Source organism: Cebidichthys violaceus, unplaced genomic scaffold (genome assembly GCF_023349555.1).
Source record: "Cebidichthys violaceus isolate CVI_PGR_0920_01 unplaced genomic scaffold, fCebVio1.0.p SCAF_64, whole genome shotgun sequence".
NCBI lineage: Eukaryota > Metazoa > Chordata > Actinopteri > Perciformes > Stichaeidae > Cebidichthys > Cebidichthys violaceus.
In genome coordinates, this window is record NW_027176861.1 from 345,946 (window position 1) to 362,754 (window position 16,809).

General features: G+C 40.8%; 1 protein-coding gene across 2 annotated transcripts; it reads left to right on the forward strand.

The window, feature by feature from the left end:
* The first annotated feature begins 3,960 nt into the window (after nucleotides 1–3,960).
* LOC137890298 (synapse differentiation-inducing gene protein 1) lies at nucleotides 3,961–16,774 on the forward strand. 2 transcript variants are annotated; one of them, XM_068734485.1, is made up of 4 exons: nucleotides 3,961–4,167; nucleotides 5,216–5,687; nucleotides 6,142–6,279; nucleotides 12,719–16,774. In XM_068734485.1, the coding sequence occupies exons 2-4, from the start codon at nucleotides 5,262–5,264 to the stop codon at nucleotides 12,875–12,877; spliced, it is 723 nt and encodes a 240-aa protein (XP_068590586.1). In that variant the 5' UTR covers nucleotides 3,961–4,167; nucleotides 5,216–5,261; the 3' UTR covers nucleotides 12,878–16,774. The 2 variants fall into 2 exon arrangements, with proteins under 2 accessions (XP_068590586.1, XP_068590588.1); XM_068734487.1 differs by having other exon boundaries at nucleotides 5,219–5,687.
* The last annotated feature ends 35 nt before the right edge of the window (nucleotides 16,775–16,809 follow it).

Below are 16,809 nucleotides of genomic sequence, written 5' to 3' on the forward strand. Positions count from 1 at the left end.
GGTTTAGTTCCTTAACTCCTAGCTTCCTCTTCCTCTTCCTCTTCGTCTCATTCAAGTGTGAATTTCTGCCGATGACAAATGTCATGGTCCACAGATTCTGGTGTTTGGCGGTGCTCACACAGTCCTGTTGGGTGTTGATGTATGAGTTGTTTCGTTCAGCCTCGTGTGTCCAGTCCTCAGTCTGGTAGCATGTTTTCTTCTGTGGTGCTTCTTCTGGACGTCCTCCCTTTGCCAACTTCTTTCTGAACAGCATAAAGACGTCTTCCTGTTTCTCCTATGTCCCAACTATGCTGCCATTCCTTGGTAATGTTTCTTTTGATTATTGATTTAGCTTCTGCTTTGCTGAGTAAAATGTCTTGAGCTGACTTTCTGAAGCTTGTTTTGTTCATTTATCTGCTCTTTCGTTTCTTCCCTCTGTGAGCTGGTACCCACATACATGATACAAACAAACCCATGTTCTTAAGTCGGAACAGTGTTTCCTATATTCCATTGATTAAATCCTGCCTGCTGTGGGATGTGAATGATTGTAATGAGGATGAGAATCTGAACAGACAATGACCTTTTTGATCCGAACCTCCTCTATCCACTGCAGTGCTGTTAAAACGTCTCAACTGTGAAACAGACAGACGATCTGATGTTCTGCTTTTGACTTCGTATTGCAAAACCAGTTCTCCTGTATTAGGATCTTTAGATCCATCTGTGTATGCTGGAGTAAGTGTCTGATATGTTGTCTGTAGTCTATCCTCCACCACTCCTGCCATGATATCAATGTCTTTAAAGGCTGATAGTACGGTACTGTAGGAGTGAATCTGATCCAATGACATCTCTCTTGATCGTTTTACACTGCTCCTTACAAAACATTCCCGTTTGGCCCGTTCTCTTCCCAACATGGCAGAAGCACCTTTGTGGTCGGATGATTATCTCCAGAATGTCCTTGAAGATTGTTCATATTTCACAGCTTGCGTCTCAAACACAACACAGTCTCAGAGCTTGGATTGCAACACTTCCAGCTTCGTTAGTGAAGTTTTTGCAGCTGATCCAAATACCACACAACCATAATCAAGGACTGACCTCATCAGAGCGAGATCAATATCTTTGATTGCAGACCTGCTGGCTCCCCATTCTGTCCCTGTAAGACACCTCATTATATTTCATAACTATCCTCTGAATATGCTCATTCCATGTTAACTAATCGTCAAACCACACCCCAAGAAACCTAACAACGTTCACTTGTTCAATCTTTTGTCGTACATCTTTTTCTGAACATCCTCTCCTCTCTTTCTAGGAAACATGATTGTTTTAGTTTTTCCCACAGACAATTTGAAAACCATCTTTCTACCACATTCACAGCCTCTCGTACTTTAATATGGTTTATGTTCTTCCCCTCTTCCACAGTGCTCCATCATCAGCAAATAGGGATCGCCCAGTATCCCCCTGAACCTGAAGGAGAACATCATTCATCATGATGGAGAACAGAATCAGGCTGATGACGCCCTGTGGTGGACCATTCTCTACCCGCTATCTTCTAGATAGTGCTGTCCCAATTCTGACTTGAATAAATCTGTTACTTAAAAAAATCTTTAATCCAATTATATGTTCTGCCACCTATTCCTATCACATTTAATTTAATCAATAACCCCTCCCTCCAAACCATATCATATACATCACAACCCATCACTGACTCCTCATTCTGCTGGGCCTTCTGGAGTTCTGTTTCTAAACAAATAATTGGGTCCATAGTTCCTCTACCTTTCCGAAATCTACTTTGATGAGGTCTTTGCGAGCTTCTTCTTCTTCTTTTGAGATTTTATGGCGGTTGGCAAACAGCTTACAGGTGCATTACTGCCACCTACCGGTCTGGAGTGTGAACTGAGAATACCCTCTCCAATAATATATATATATAATTAGATATACACGTGTTATATATATTATTAGATATACACATGTTATGTATACTATTAGATATACACGTTATATATACTATTAGATATACACGTTATATATATTATTAGATATACACATTATATATATTATTAGATATACACACGTTATATATATTATTAGATATACACACGTTATATATACTATTAGATATACACGTTATATATATTATTAGATATACACGTTATATATATTATTAGATATACACACGTTATATATATTATTAGATATACACACGTTATATATACTATTAGATATACACGTTATATATATTATTAGATATACACGTTATATATATTATTAGATATACACGTTATATATATTATTAGATATACACGTTATATATATTATTAGATATACACACGTTATATATACTATTAGATATACACGTTATATATATTATTAGATATACACATGTTATATATACTATTAGATATACACGTTATATATACTATTAGATATACACATGTTATATATACTATTAGATATACACATGTTATATATACTATTAGATATACATGTTATATATATTATTAGATATACACACGTTATATATACTATTAGATATACACGTTATATATACTATTAGATATACACATGTTATATATACTATTAGATATACACGTTATATATACTATTAGATATACACGTTATATATACTATTACATATACACGTTATATATAGTATTACATATACACACGCTATATATATTATTTGATATACACATTACATTATTACATTACAGTCATTTAGCTTTTATCCAAAGCAACTTACAATAAGTGTATTCAACATTGGTAATCAAAAGAACTACTAGTCACCAGAAGTCATAAGTACATTTCCTTTAAACAAGCATCTAAGAGCCTGAAGCAGAGGTACAGAAACAAACTAGTATGAATACAATAAGTGAAACAAACTAATATGAATACAATAAGTGAAACAAACTAATATGAATACAATAAGTGAAACAAACTAATATGAATACAATAAGTGAAACAAACTAGTATGAAAACAATAAGTGAAACAAATTAATATGAATACAATAAGTGAAACAAACTAGTATGAATACAATAAGTGAAACAAACTAATGTGAATACAATAAGTGAAACAAATTAATATGAATACAATAAGTGAAACAAACTAGTATGAAAACAATAAGTGAAACAAACTAATATGAATACAATAAGTGAAACAAACTAATATGAATACAATAAGTGAAACAAACTAATATGAATACAATAAGTGAAACAAACTAGTATGAAAACAATAAGTGAAACAAATTAATATGAATACAATAAGTGAAACAAACTAGTATGAATACAATAAGTGAAACAAACTAATGTGAATACAATAAGTGAAACAAATTAATATGAATACAATAAGTGAAACAAACTAGTATGAAAACAATAAGTGAAACAAATTAATATGAATACAATAAGTGAAACAAACTAGTATGAATACAATAAAGTCCAGAAACAGTATTGCCAAAGCATCAACAAAAATAATTAAACATACATTAATATTAATACAATAATACCATTAATATAATATCTAGATTGACTATTAATTTTATATATATATATATATATATATATATATATATATATATATATGTATATATATATATATATATATATATCGACTGTGTGTGTAGGTCACTCACTGTCCCTCAGGTTGTGGCATGTTAATATATATTGGGCAGCAAGATACTTCCTATCTCCTTCTCCTATACTTCATATGTCCTCCTCCTATACTTCATATCGCCTTCTTTCGCAGTCTCACCAGTCTGTCTGTCTGTCTCAGCCTCACCTGTCCCACAGTGACCACATATTCTGTTTTCTTTTGGTGTCCATGACGTTTTGTGTCTTTCTTTAGATTTCCAGTTTGTGGTCACTGAGCCTTACTTGGTGAGGATCTCTCTCTCTCTCTCTCTCTCTCTCTCTCTCTCTCTCTCCCCCCCCCCCCCCCCCCCACACACACACACACACACACACACACACACACACACACACACGCACACACACACACACACAGGAGAACCATCCTCCGGTTAGACGGACACCTTCCTGCCCGCCTGTCTCTCTCTCTCTCCCCCTCGCTCCGGACCATCCAGACCCACCGGGTCTCTCTCGGCTCCTGTAGCCGGCTCAGAGCGCGCTGAGGGCGGCTGTAGGACGGAGGAGGGGATCGGACGGATGGACGCGCGGTCTCGTGTCTCACCTTGGGAGGTGAGTGTGTGCGCTCGTGATCACACGACATGTTTAGCATCACTGGGATGACGTCAGAGCCGGTGACAGTGTCGGTATTCACCGGAGAGTAAACATGTAAACACGTGACTACGGGATGTACACGTCCCGTGCGTGTATATGTGCGCGCGTGAAGCTCAGCGTAGTTATCAATATGCAGGATTATTTGATTTAGTAATATTCAAAAACATGTTGACAATGACGTCATCTAAATATCAGCATTCACTACTACTGCATGGTACTCAACATAGGGCCTGGGGCCCTGCAGAGGTCTCCAGGTTTATCCGAGGGGTGTGTGTGTGTGTGTGTGTGTGTGTGTGTCTTTTAAAAATCAATAAAACAATAATAATAAAACAGACTTTGATCTGAAAACATGAACGATGAAGAAGAAGATAAATAAAACGAGGCGCTGATCTCTGACAAAAAGCTGAGGTTGTCACTGAAATCTTCTCCTCCTTCTCCTTCTTCTACTACTTCTTCTCCTTCTTCTCCTTCTTCTCCTTCTACTTTTTCTCCTTCTTCTCCTCCTTCTTCTTCTCCTTCTTCTACTTCTTCTACTTCTTCTTCTACTTCTTCTTCTTCATCTCCTCCTTCTTCTCCTTCTTCTACTTCTTCTCCTACTTCTTCTCCTTCTTCTTCTACTTCTTATTCTTGTTGTTCTTCTTCTTCTCCTCCTTCTCATTCTTCTTGTTCTTCTTCTTCTTGTTCTTCCTCTTCTTCTCTTCCTTATTCTACTTTTGTTGTGTTGTAGTTCTATTGTTGTCAAAATAAGATAACATAGACTTTGTTCTATTGTTCTATTGTTGTTCTGTTGTTGTTGTTGTTTTATTGTTGTTGTATTGTTGTTCTGTTGTTGTTGTATTGTTCTATTGTTGTTCTGTTGTTGTTCTATTGTTTTTGTATTGTTGTTCTATTGTTGTTCTATTGTTTTTGTATTGTTGTTCTGTTGTTGTTCTATTGTTGTTCTATTGTTGTATTGTTGTTATATTGTTGTTGTATTGTTGTTCTATTGTTGTTTTTTGTTTCTCAGCAGAGTTCAGCCTCTGACCTCCTCTGAGAGACGCCCCCAAGGAGGGATGGAGGGAGGAGGTGGAGGAGGAGACACCTGCAGACCAAACGGCCTCATCAACACCCACCGGCTGGGGGCGGAGCCTCGGGAGGCGCTGCTCCTGGTGTATTCTGCTCCTCTTTATCAAGGTCACCTGGTGGTGAACCCTCCTCAGGAGAGGAGCAGTGGAGGAGGAGGTGGGGGTCCTCCTCAGCTCCTGAACCCTGGCGCTCTTCTCCCCCAGCAGGAGGTGTCGGACCCCCGCTTCAGGCCGACCCCCGGCCTCCTCCTGTGGGGGGAGACCGGGGGAGGAGAGTGCTGCGAGACCTCCTTCATCGAGGGGCTGGGTCCGGACGCCTCCTCCTCCTTCACAAAGGAGGCACTGCTGTTTGCTGACGCAAAGGTCCACACGGTGTCGTACGACATCGACGACGACGAGTTCCAGGAGCTTGAGGTGAAGATTCATGTTCTCCTCCTCTTCTTCCTCTTCTCCTTCTTTGTCTTCGCCTTCTTCTCCTCTTCTCCTTCTTCTTCCTCTTCTCCTTGTTCTCCTCCTCCTCCTCCTCCTCCTCATTTTCTCCTTGTTCTCTTTCTCCTCCTTCTCCTTCTTCTTCTTCTCCTTGTTCTCCTTCTCCTCCTTCTCCTTGTTCTCCTTCTCCTCCTCCTCTTCTCCTTGTTCTCCTTCTCCTTCTTCTTCTTCTTCTTCTTCTCCTTCTTCTTCTTCTGCTTCTCCGTCTTCTTCTTCTTCTCCTTGTTCTCCTTCTCCTCCTCCTCCTCCTTGTTTTCTTAGTTTCAGAGAAGATCAGTGACGTGTGTCATAAAGGATTTAATTCATCCATCAGAGATAAATGTCTCAGAGTCTTCACACTGCAGGTAACCATGTAAACTCACCTGTGTGATGTCATCAGAGTGAATACTCCAGCCAATCAGAGAGTGAAGACGCCTTCTTGTTGATGCCTCCCAGAGATCACCTGGGCCTCAGCGTCTTCTCCATGCTGTGCTGCTTCTGGCCGCTCGGCATCGCCGCCTTCTACCTGTCGCACCAGGTGAGGACACGCCCACACACCTGAGGACACGCCCACACACCTGAGGACATGCCAACAGACACCTGAGGACACGTCAACAGACACCTGAGCTAGCCTGATGCACCTGAGCTAGTCCACACACCTGAGCTAGTCCACACACCTGAGCTAGCCCACACACCTGAGCTAGCCCACACACCTGAGCTAGTCCACACACCTGAGCTAGCCCACACACCTGAGCTAGTCCACACACCTGAGCTAGTCCACACACCTGAGCTAGCCCACATGAGCTAGTCCACATACCTGAGCTAGCCCACATGAGCTAGTCCACACACCTGAGCTAGCCCACACACCTGAGCTAGCCTGACATACCTGAGGCATCATGACCTGACACAGTATTATTTGTAGTACTGGTACCATCAGGAACAGTAGCAGTATTACTAGTAGTATTAGTAAAGCACTAGGAGTAGTACCATTACCAGCTAGAGTAATACAAGCAGTGGTTTGAGTAGAATACCATTAGTAGTACCAATACCACCAATACTACTTCTAGTATGGACAGATTGCCAGTAGTACTACTGGTAATACTGCAGTAGTAGATCAGGTTCTAGTACCAATAACAGCACAAGCAGTAGCAGTAGTATTTGCTCTAATAGGAATAGATTTCCGGTAGTAGTAGTCAGTCAGTAGTACATTTTATTGAATTGCCTTGTTGCTGAAATGCACCGTATAAATACTCTTGCCTTGCCTGATACTTGTAGTATCAGCAGATTAGTAGTAGTAGTAAGGGTAGTTGTTATTGTACTACCAGCAGCAACAATTAGCAGTACCAAAGTATGAGTCAATCACAAGGTAGCCCTGTATTAGTGCTGTGTCAGCAGTAGTTCAGCAGTGTAAATACTGTGTTGGCTAATTTACAGTATGCTGTGTGTCGGTGTTGATGTAATGAGTAGCGTGTGTATAAGTATATAGTACATAGTATAAGTATGAGTAGCGTGTGTATAAGTATATAGTCCATAGTATAAGTATGAGTAGCGTGTGTATAAGTATATAGTACATAGTATAAGTATGAGTAGCGTGTGTATAAGTATATAGTACATAGTATAAGTATGAGTAGCGTGTGTATAAGTATATAGTACATAGTATAAGTATGAGTAGCGTGTGTATAAGTATATAGTACATAGTATAAGTATGAGTAGCGTGTGTATAAGTATATAGTACATAGTATTAGTATATGAACTGATCAGTTTCTTCTTCTCTCTGTTTCTGGAACATTGACATAAAGCTGCTCCTACACACAATGACACAATACAGCTTATATAACTGATCTGTAGTCAGCTGGAGGAGGACGACCTGTCTGTCTGTCTGTCTGTCTCTCTCTGTCTGTTAGATAATCTGCTGGTATTCCACTACTGTCCCTATAAGATCAATAGAACATCACTACTGTCCCTTTAATCTCAGTAGAACATCACTACTGTCCCTATAAGATCAATAGAACATCACTACTGTCCCTTTAAGATCAGTAGAACATCACTACTGTCCCTTTAATCTCAGTAGAACATCACTACTGTCCCTTTAATCTCAGTAGAACATCACTACTGTCCCTATAAGATCAATAGAACATCACTACTGTCCCTTTAAGATCAGTAGAACATCACTACTGTCCCTTTAATCTCAGTAGAACATCACTACTCTCCCTTTAATCTCAGTAGAACATCACTACTGTCCCTATAAGATCAATAGAACATCACTACTGTCCCTTTAAGATCAGTAGAACATCACTACTGTCCCTTTAATCTCAGTAGAACATCACTACTGTCCCTTCAAGCTCAGTAGAACATCACTACTGTCCCTATAAGATCAATAGAACATCACTACTGTCCCTTTAAGCTCAGTAGAACATCACTACTGTCCCTTTAAGCTCAGTAGAACATCACTACTGTCCCTTTAAGGTCAGTAGAACATCACTACTGTCCCTTTAAGCTCAGTAGAACATCACTACTGTTCCTTTAGGATGAGTAGAACATCACTACTGTCCCTTTAAGCTCAGTAGAACATCACTACTGTCCCTTTAAGCTCAGTAGAACATCACTACTGTCCCTTCAAGCTCAGTAGAACATCACTACTGTCCCTATAAGATCAATAGAACATCACTACTGTCCCTTCAAGCTCAGTAGAACATCACTACTGTCCCTATAAGATCAATAGAACATCACTACTGTCCCTATAAGATCAATAGAACATCACTACTGTCCCTTTAAGATCAGTAGAACATCACTACTGTCCCTTTAAGATAATCGGGCTCAGAGGTTAATTGTCCTATTTGTTGTGTTGTGGATGCGGTTTCCATGGCAACTCTACACCTACAGCTCCAAAAGAGAAGGCTGGTTGCTAGTGGCAACACTTCCCACACTGAAATCCATCCCTGAACAACAGAAAGCTCTGCAGGAGGAGGAGGGGGAGGAGGAGGAGGTGGAGGAGGAGGATGGAGAGTTTGATAAAACCAGAACCAGAGATGCTGAACTGTGACTCGAGACTCTAGATAGTTCAACGTGTCCCTATGATAAAACGTGTCCCGATGATAAAACGTGTCCCGATGGTAAAACGTGTCCCGATGATAAAACGTGTCCCGATGGTAAAACATGTCCTGATGGTAAAATGTGTCCCATAATTAAACGTGTCCCGATAGTTAAACGTGTCCCGATGGTTAAACTTGTCCCCATAGTTAAACGTGTCCCGATGGTAAAACGTGTCCCGATGGTAAAACGTGTCCCGATGGTAAACTTGTCCCCATAATTAAACGTGTCCCGATGGTAAAACATGTCCCAACGGTTAAACTTGTCCCCATAGTTAAACGTGTCCCGATGGTAAAAGGTGTCCCAATGGTTAAACTTGTCCCGATAGTTAAACGTGTCCCGATGGTTAAACTTGTCCCCATAGTTAAACGTGTCCCGATGGTAAAAGGTGTCCCGATGGTTAAACTTGTCCCCATAGTTAAACGTGTCCCTATGGTAAAAGGTGTCCCGATGGTTAAACTTGTCCCCATAGTTAAACGTGTCCCAATGGTAAAAGGTGTCCCGATGGTTAAACTTGTCCCCATAGTTAAACGTGTCCCAATGGTAAAACGTGTCCCGATGGTAAACTTGTCCCCATAATTAAACGTGTCCCGATGGTAAAACATGTCCCAACGGTTAAACTTGTCCCCATAGTTAAACGTGTCCCGATGGTAAAAGGTGTCCCAATGGTTAAACTTGTCCCGATAGTTAAACGTGTCCCGATGGTTAAACTTGTCCCCATAGTTAAACGTGTCCCGATGGTAAAAGGTGTCCCGATGGTTAAACTTGTCCCCATAGTTAAACGTGTCCCGATGGTTAAACTTGTCCCCATAGTTAAACGTGTCCCGATGGTAAAAGGTGTCCCGATGGTTAAACTTGTCCCCATAGTTAAACGTGTCCCTATGGTAAAAGGTGTCCCGATGGTTAAACTTGTCCCCATAGTTAAACGTGTCCCAATGGTAAAAGGTGTCCCGATGGTTAAACTTGTCCCCATAGTTAAACGTGTCCCAATGGTAAAACGTGTCCCGATGGTAAACTTGTCCCCATAATTAAACGTGTCCCGATGGTAAAACATGTCCCAACGGTTAAACTTGTCCCCATAGTTAAACGTGTCCCGATGGTAAAAGGTGTCCCAATGGTTAAACTTGTCCCGATAGTTAAACGTGTCCCGATGGTTAAACTTGTCCCCATAGTTAAACGTGTCCCGATGGTAAAAGGTGTCCCGATGGTTAAACTTGTCCCCATAGTTAAACGTGTCCCGATGGTTAAACTTGTCCCCATAGTTAAACGTGTCCCGATGGTAAAAGGTGTCCCGATGGTTAAACTTGTCCCCATAGTTAAACGTGTCCCGATGGTAAAAGGTGTCCCGATGGTTAAACTTGTCCCCATAGTTAAACGTGTCCCGATGGTAAAAGGTGTCCCGATGGTTAAACTTGTCCCCATAGTTAAACGTGTCCCGATGGTAAAAGGTGTCCCGATGGTTAAACTTGTCCCCATAGTTAAACGTGTCACAATGGTAAAACGTGTCCCGATAGTTAAACGTGTCCCGACGTTGTTAATCATGTCCACACTGTTAATTGAACTCGTTAAGGGACACACCTGAGAGAGATCTATTCATCTGACATCTGATCCTAAAGTCTTTCTTTACTTACACATCAGGTCACATTGATCAAAACACTGACAGCACCATTAACAGCCTCAGATTTCAGCCAATCACAGAACAGGATGCTTCACGAGAGTCTGGTGTGGTGGTCTTGTTTTCCATCACTGGACTTTAACAACCGCGGCCACTCTGAACTTAAAACGTCTTTTTAAAAGCTGAAAGAGGCAGAAAGTTTACTTTTATTTTGTCTATGGTTTAATAAACAACTTTAATGTAACATGGTTAATAGTGCTTTAGATAAAATATTTGTCAGCATTTATAACTTTTAAAAAGTTAATGAACTGCAGCTCAGCTTTCTGGGGTTTGGTTTCAGAGTCCTGGTATCTGATTATCAGCTGAACAAATCACAGTGAACCACTTCAGTCAATATTTACAGTTCAATAATGAAAGTAATTGAATATCTACAGGATTCTCCTGTCATGTGACACACAGAGTGTACTGTGTATGTCTGAATGATGCTGTTTCTATCTGTTAGAAGTCTTATTATTGAAGGAGAACTCTCTACAGGAGTGAGGCTGCAGCCGTCATTGTCTCTCATGTTGCAGAGAAACAGATCAGGAACAGATATTTGCTGTAGCCTGAGGTCTCAAACTAAACAGGATGTTTTGCTTCCTGATCACATCATCCTGATTAAAAAGTGATTAAAAAGCAGAGCGGCGGATGCTTCCTCTCTGATGTTCTTCCTCGGCTTCATAATCTGCTTTCTGTTAACCTCATGAACCTCCACCATCAAACACACAAACTTTCAGGATTCCTTTGTGAAGCAGATTAACGGCCAAATGAATCGCAACGTTTCACCCAATTTAAAAATCGTGAAAATAAAATGTGCCTGAGCGCTTGTTTCCATCCGTTAGTGTGTTTATTAGTGGAGTTAAAACAATCCTGTTTATTCTCTTACAGCTAATTTGGTTCTCTGAAAGCAGTTTTTAGATGTATTTGTTGAACCTTAACGAAGGTGTTGTGAATAGAAGTGTGCTCTTATTTTGAAATACAGGCTGAATTAAAATCTTCAGCTTTGCTGAATAAATTAATCAGCAATGTGAGTTCTGCAGTTAATGTTCAAATGTAAAATTCCCATTTTAATGTCAAGTTAAATGTTCTCACATTGTTTTTTGAAGGTGAACAGGTGAAGAGGTGAACAAGTGAACAGGTTAAGAGGTGAGCAGGTCAAGAGGTGAACAAGTGAACAGGTGAAAAGGTTAAAAGGTCAAGAGGTCAAGAGGTGAACAAGTGAACAGGTGAACAGGTCAAGCAGTGAACAGGACTTCAGGGACCAGGGAGGCGTGACAGTGAAGGCGAGGGCTGGTTATATATCAGCAGGGCTGACGAGGTAAAGTGGGACCAGGTGAGCAGGTGGGAGGAGAAGGTCAGGTGACCGGGACAGGTGGGAAAGTGTGAGGGCCTCTGGTGGACAGGTAGAGAATGGCAGAGAAGTGGGAACGGCCCAATCCCAATGTCCTCCCTAAACCCTAACCCTGAACCCTCGAGGACTCACTGACGTCAGCTGGTAACTGGTTGAGTGTGAGAGGCTGTGAGGGCTTGAAATGGTGTAAATATGAACGGGACAGCACTCTGCTGCAACATATCACGTTACCATGACAACGACAACAGATAAGATGTATAACTGTGTGTATTTATTTCAGACGTTATACTCCTGATTTGAACGTCTTCAGGCTCTCTCCTCACTAGATGAGGTCATTTCATATCATGTTTACTCGTTTATGTCAAAACATCTTCGATGACAAAATCAAATCTGATGAATAAATAAATACATATCTGATTTCAAGTTCATTGTGTTCATCTCTACCTTAATGTTTCTGAGTAGATCTAATAAGACAGCTAAACACTCTGTTTACGTCTCCATGCGTCCACTGGTTACCCCGTGTTTAACGTCACGTTGCAATGATTTGTGGGTAATTCCCTTAGGCTAAGTCAGCATACTACAGAAAGGGTTCATAAAGGGCTCAACATGTCTGCCAGAGAGCCTCAAACACTGGACAGAACTAAACCCTCACGTGGGTGGAGATTGGGATTGGGCCTTTGAGAGATATTTTGTAGGTGAAGGCCAGGGGGTCCCCCGACACCCCCTCAGTAATCCATCATGTTCCCTTTGCTAAAGGAGATAAGAAAGGAAGCTTTGAAGCACCTTTCTCCAGTCAGAGGACACTCGGAACCTTCCTGAGACAGAAACAGTCTGGTTTCTACCTCATATGTTTAACTTCTGTTCTTTGGCTCCTCCCCTCAGACCAACAAGGCGGTGTCGAGAGGAGACTTCCACCTGGCGAGCTCCAGTTCGAGGCGGGCTCTCTTCCTGGCGGTGCTGTCGATCACCATCGGGACGGGTATCTATGTGGGCGTGGCCGTGGCGCTCATCGCCTACCTCTCCAAGAACCACCACTGGTAATCCTCGTTGTCGGGGAGGAAACATTACCCATCAGGCACCGGGAATGTGTTTGGGATCTTCGCCTGGAGTCTCAGGCGAGAGATTCCTCGGCAGGTCGGCTGGAGGACCACTTCCTGTTTGTCAGGTGACTCTGCAGTTCAGAACCAATCAGAACACAGGACCACTGGTGGGATCCACTTGGTTTTAATGAACATTTGCAGTGTGATCTTTTGTCTGATTTGTTTTTACGATGTATACTTTTTTATTTGGTTCATCTTAATGAGACCTTGTACTTCAAATATACTCTGAAACAGTAATAACATCACTTCATGTTCTAGTCATCACATCTTATTCTGGATTACTTCTTGAAACACAGTTTGAGGTTCAAGAGGCTTCAGAGATCACTTGTAAAGCAAACTATTGAAGTATAAATGTATTTAGTTTTGCTATCGATATTATAATATATATATATAATATATATATATATATATATATATAAATAAGGGAGACAATAAACAGGAAACTATATTTGTATCAAGAGGAAACAAATGTCAGATGAAAACAACACAAACAGGTTGAATCTGCAGCTTCTTATTACCGACGTGACAATTAAACAGAAATCATTAACATCATTTGTTTCTAAATGATATTTATGACCAACTCTAAAGTCTACATTGATTTCTTATGATCTCCTTCCAACAATAAACTGCACTAAACCTTTAATACAGTTATGATGTAGACGTTGATGCTGCATCAGTTATTTAACCTCTCATGTTTAAACGTTCTTCAGGAGAAACAATCTCATGATTTAGTTTCTGTCCTGACAGCGTCACTAACTAACTAATTATTACTATTCTATGATATAGATTATATTGTTATTAGTTGTTTCCAGAGGACAGAGAAGCTTAGAGACGTTCAAACACACTTATTCAGATTCTGTCTTCAGCCACACGTTCTCAGTTACAAACAAGTGACATAAATGTTAAATATGAACTTGAACTGAAGTCAGATAAATATTACAGTTGTTATTTCTGCAAGAAGACTTATTTTACCACAACATCTCTACCAGGACAGTTTAGAGTCTCTGGCACAGGAAGTTACCGCCCCTCCAGAGCTCTGATTGGTTGGGAGCAGCTGTCAGTCACACAGGTTTTTCTCATGAGGTCTCAATCCACACGTCAACACGTATGTTGTGTTGAATGGACCCACATTAACTTTGCTGCAATAATGTCATTCACATTAAAGGATTGGTGCAAAATACTGATGTCATGAAATGCTAACATAATGCTAACATGCTAACAATGGAAAATCTTCTCCAGAAAACAGAAACAGGAAGTGGTCAACAGCATTTAAAGAAAATCACACAGGAAGTGAACTTTGACTCAAATAGATATGTGAGCTCAGAAGGACCGCATCACTGGATCTGGACCACTGAACCTGGACCACTGGGTTAGTGGGTCACTGCACCACTGGACTGACTGGTCCCTGTTTAGGTCTCAGGACACCAGGACTGGTACAATCATTTAATGGAGATGTTTCTGAAACTCTGCTTCTTTCTTTCTGTGGATCTATTTATTCTGCTTCAGTTTCTGTGCAGGTTGTTTTGATCATAAAGACACAGCTGATTAAATAATGTGCCTCAGAAAACACATTTCCTGGTTTAGAAGAACGATAAAGGACCAGTCACAAGAACCACTCATAAGAACCACTCACAAGAACCCACTCATAAGAACCACTCACAAGAACCAGTCACAAGAACCCACTCACAAGAACCCACTCATAAGAACCACTCACAAGAACCAGTCACAAGAACCCACTCACAAGAACCACTCACAAGAACCCACTCACAAGAACCCACTCACAAGAACCCACTCAAGAACCACTCACAATAACCCACTCAAGAACCACTCACAAGAACCCACTCACAAGAACCCACTCAAGAACCACTCACGAGCACCAGTCACAAGAACCCACTCTCAAGAACCACTCACGAGAACCAGTCACAAGAACCCACTCACAAGAACCAGTCACAAGAACCCACTCATAAGAACCACTCATAAGAACCAGTCACAAGAACCCACTCACAAGAACCCACTTACAAAAACCACTCACAAGAACCACTCACAAGAACCCACTCACAATAACCAGTCACAAGAACCCACTCACAAGAACCCACTCACAAGAACCCACTCACAAGAACCCACTCACAATAACCAGTCACAAGAACCCACTCACAAGAACCACTCACAAGAACCCACTCACAATAACCAGTCACAAGAACCCACTCACAATAACCACTCACAAGAACCCACTCACAAGAACCAGTCACATATATTTATATGACAACAAAGCAGGTAGAATAACATAAAACCCAAATAACACGATTCAACAGTTCTCTGCATAATCCAGCAACACTGAGACGCTAAAACAGGAATTCATCCTCACACTGAAGATCAGCATTCAGATATGATTCACATCAGAGGAACAACATGAAGCACATCATGAAGACAACTCCACAGAAACATGAACACAGTAAGACAAAGTCCATCCTCCGTTCTTTGTTAAGAAGAGTTCAATGATCAGAACATCGGTTCAGTTCCAGTAAGAAGTCCTTCTGGATTCATGGACACCAGTGATGACGGTCGAGTCTCCACAGTTGTACTTCTTGAATACGTTTTAATGAAGACGTCCGCTCCACAGAGGCAGTAGATACTGAGATCGTCATCGCCCAACATGTCAAAACGCTAAAAATGTAATGTCACCTAAAAACTTCTTACATATCTTTAAACTTTAACTCTTTCTACTACAAAGTTCTGCTAGATAGTTTCACAACAGTCACTGGCCCACTGACCAATCACAGCACACGTTAATGATGACGTACTAGTAGACCAGCTAGAAGCTCTGACATCAAAGAACACGCCCAACATGTCAAACCAAAGATCTGATTGGTTGATCACTATGACAATCAACACTATACTTTAATCAGTAAAGTCTACCTAGAGAGCCTCTCTTCTACCTAGAGACAGAGAGGTCAACTCTGATTGGATAAGAGCTCTACTTAAAACACACACACATATAGATGCAGACTCGTACTGCAGTGTCTCACAACACAAACAGGAAGTGAGCTCACCTGCAGCAGGAAGTGAGCTCACCTGCAGCAGGAAGTGAGCTCACCTGCAGCAGGAAGTGAGCTCACCTGCAGCAGGAAGTGAGCTCACCTGCAGCAGGTAGAAATGTTTGATGATTGAATCCCTGCTGGTTTATTTAAAGTCTGTCCTCCTGGTTCTCTGCTCCCCTGACGACACCAGCTCTCCACCAATCACAGCTCCTCGGGGGCGGGCTCTTGTGGTGCCTTCAGGTGCTGTAGGAAATGTCTTATATGAAGGTTTTTATTTGACAAGTTTACAAATCAAAGTCACTGAAGTGACGACATGTTTGAAACAATATGAAACTAAACACGTTTAACATGAAATATCAATAGAACAACATTAAAGATCAAGTTGATGAGATGAAGTTAAAATGTGAATGAAGTCTGTTATTGATGACTTCCATCACTTCAGATGTTTGAAGTCCATCATCTATTTGTCTGTAATGTGAACACTGATCTTTGATCTTTCTTCTTCTTCTTGTGAACTACTTTTTCTTCTTCTCTTCTTTTAAAAGCATCACATTTAAAACACGTCACATGTGAAAAGTCACTCATCTCTTCACATGTGAAGTGTAAGACAACACATGTACAACAACATCTACTGAAATACTTTGAATGTAAACTACTTCAAACCACTTTCAAACAAACTCTCTCCAGTGAAGAAGCTCATGAGATGCGGTTGAAAGCTCTGGTCATTTAAAGGACTTTGATTAAAGACGTATTTAGATGTGATGAAGTCAAATATCACATGTATCTATTTGAACATTCTATCTCCTCTCAACACTTAAAGTTCTCTTGAATAAAT